General features: G+C 39.6%; 1 protein-coding gene across 1 annotated transcript in view; it reads left to right on the top strand.

Moving 5' to 3' along the window:
• The first annotated feature begins 1,961 nt into the window (after positions 1-1,961).
• The window catches only part of LOC109970083 (C-type lectin domain family 17, member A-like), a 4,500-nt gene continuing 3,747 nt past the window's right edge, over positions 1,962-2,714 (top strand). Inside the window, exons 1-4 of the mRNA XM_020617404.1 lie at positions 1,962-2,040; positions 2,137-2,300; positions 2,444-2,562; positions 2,639-2,708. Of these exons, the coding sequence (XP_020473060.1) occupies positions 1,962-2,040; positions 2,137-2,300; positions 2,444-2,562; positions 2,639-2,708 (432 nt within the window). The remainder of the gene's footprint in view (positions 2,041-2,136; positions 2,301-2,443; positions 2,563-2,638; positions 2,709-2,714) is intronic.

Here is a 2,714-nt window from a genome sequence, read left to right on the forward strand (position 1 = left end):
CAGTGGAGTCCTAGTGATCTTCTCCGCAGTCTTTCCCACTCTGCAGGTGCTTGCGCTCCCTAGCAGTAGTGCTGCCATCCCAGACAGTGATGCAGCTGGTCAAGATGCTCTCAATGATGCAGCTGTAGAAGTTGCAAAGGATCCTAGGTGACATGCCAAATCTCCTCAGCCTCCTCAGGAAGTACAGCCGCCGTCGGGCCTTCTTGACCAGCTGTGTGGTGTTAAGTAAGTTGTTGTATCATGGAAAGAAAACAGAAGACTATTACAAAGGGACTTGGGATGTTTACTTGGTGCAGTCAGGAAACAAATCCACACCATCTGTACATAACCAAATTAGCTCAGCCACGACCAAAGACGGTGGTTTTGCCACTTGAGTGACACCACTGTTTGGCAGTGTGTCTGCAACATACACTCACACATCCTCTCTTCTTTAATTTGCATTTTAATCTTCTTATGACTGTCTGTATCACATAAAGCACTTTACCTTGACTTTTTAGTGAGCTGTTTCCTGTATGACCACATTTCTGCTCATCAGTTTTCAGCTACAGGTTCATGCTTTGACTTTGGTTTCCACTGCTCTGAGGTCTTAACTGTACTGTTTCCTCACACCGACTGCATGTCAGGCCAGTACTGTAAGAAGACGGTTGTTCACAATGTGCTGCCTGGTTAAGACCATTCAGTGAAATCCTTAAAGTATCACCTAATAGTTTAGCAGAAAAAAGTCTCGTGGCTGAGAGTTTGCAAGACATGTATAAGCTGAGTTGCTTCTGCATAGAAATACTAGAACAAATGTAAGCTAATTTTTTTAACTTTAGGTCACGTCGAAGATGATAATTCACAATTGTAACATTGCAAATAAGTCAAAGCAAGGATATACATGGGCCATGGGCTCTATAAGACTTCCAACTAAATTCACATTTTCAAAAATCACTTTTCACATTGAAGTCAATTAAAACATGAAATTCTTAATTGATAACTGCAGTAAGAAGAATATTACAACACACTTATCTAATATCAAGTCATAAACACATAAATAGTCAAAGTAAAATCAATTGTGATTAAAGATTAATAGAGAATTATTAATAAACAGCAAGTCACAACCTCTACACACTCAAGTCATATTTTAGGGTGAATCTAAGCAAAACAACATCTTCTGTGATGTAGATCACACAAACATTGTAAAAGTATTACTTTATAGCAGATACTTATAAAACACACAGGTTATAATCCACAGCACACAGTGATCTGAAATGAAAGTCAAAAGCAGTCAAAGTCACACTAGGTTTAAAACATATCATCAGTCATGTTAGGTGTGAGAAAATACGTCATGTTAGCTGAAACTGACTTAAGAGAATCTCATACAGAATATTGAACTGACATTCTTGTCACATCAAGATGAATTAAATTGTTATTCTGTCATCATGATGCATTTAGAGATCACATTCAGTCATATTTATGACCACAGGTATGGGGACAGATATACAAGTCAGAGAGGGTAGAGATCTTCACACGTTTCCAGGATTACCAACAGATGATTGGCACAGACATGCAGGAAGTCGGAAGCTAATGGGAGACAGACTAACACATTGTTGGTTTTAGCCCTGTCATGGGATTTGTTGATTTCATAAATTCAAGAAACACAATGAGAGCATACACTTCCAAAATCCTGAACTAGAACAGTCAGGTACGAGCTTCAAAAAGGACTGAAAGAAACCATGCAGAACTAAAGCTGCAATAATAATATCACTGAAGCTTATTTTCATTTTGCAGTCGTTACATTAAGTAACACGGGTGATGACAAAAAGCTGCAGCAGTTAAAAGACAACCAGACGACCCTACTGGCTCTCACTTCCAACCTGACACAAGCCTCTGCTGTCTTAGAGAGCAAGATCACAAACCTGACTGCAGAAATCCAGGACCTGAAGACACAGAGGAACAACTTAACACAACAAATACAAAACATGGAGAGAAACTCAAATGAGCTCAACATCAGTCGTGCTCAGTGGAGCATTGATGCCTACTGCCCCAGAGAAAGTAATGGTATGTTCAGATCCCATTAAACAGGTCCAAAATAACCAATAATAAAAATATTACAATACAGTCACATTGGTTAAATGTTGGTCTTTGTTGTTTCAGGAAGAGTGTGTAATGCTTGTCAGAAAGGCTGGAACCTCTTCCAGTCCAGCTGTTACGCATTTAATGACGCTGAGTCCCCTAATCAGAAAACCTGGGAAGAAGCTCGAGAAAACTGCACAGGAAAGATTTCAGATTTGGCTGTTATAGATAATGACACTGAGAAGGTAATGAAGAAAATGTGATTTATATAACAGCCTATATGAAATGAAAAAGCATTTTCTGTCAGTCTGAACACACTGAGTCTGTAGATCACAGTGTGTTTATAGTGTTGACATGTCACTGACAAGTGTGTCTGTGCTGTTCTCAGGACTACATTAATAAAACCAAATGGTTATTCGATAAAGTTGGAATCAGTGGATACTGGATCGGCCTGAGAGCTGAAGAAGGGACATGGAAGTGGGTTGATGGAAGTAATCTGACTCAAAGGTGAGAGACACAATCCTAAACACTGTGAATCATAAAATCTCTCAGCCTTGATCTAACCATCAGCCTCTTCCCTCAGCTCTTGGATACAACAACCTCCTACCAACGGTCTCTGTGTGACTTCTGACAAGACAAACGTATGGAAAGCAGTGAAC

This window comes from Monopterus albus, unplaced genomic scaffold, assembly GCF_001952655.1.
Source record: "Monopterus albus unplaced genomic scaffold, M_albus_1.0 scaffold189.1, whole genome shotgun sequence".
Lineage (NCBI taxonomy): Eukaryota > Metazoa > Chordata > Actinopteri > Synbranchiformes > Synbranchidae > Monopterus > Monopterus albus.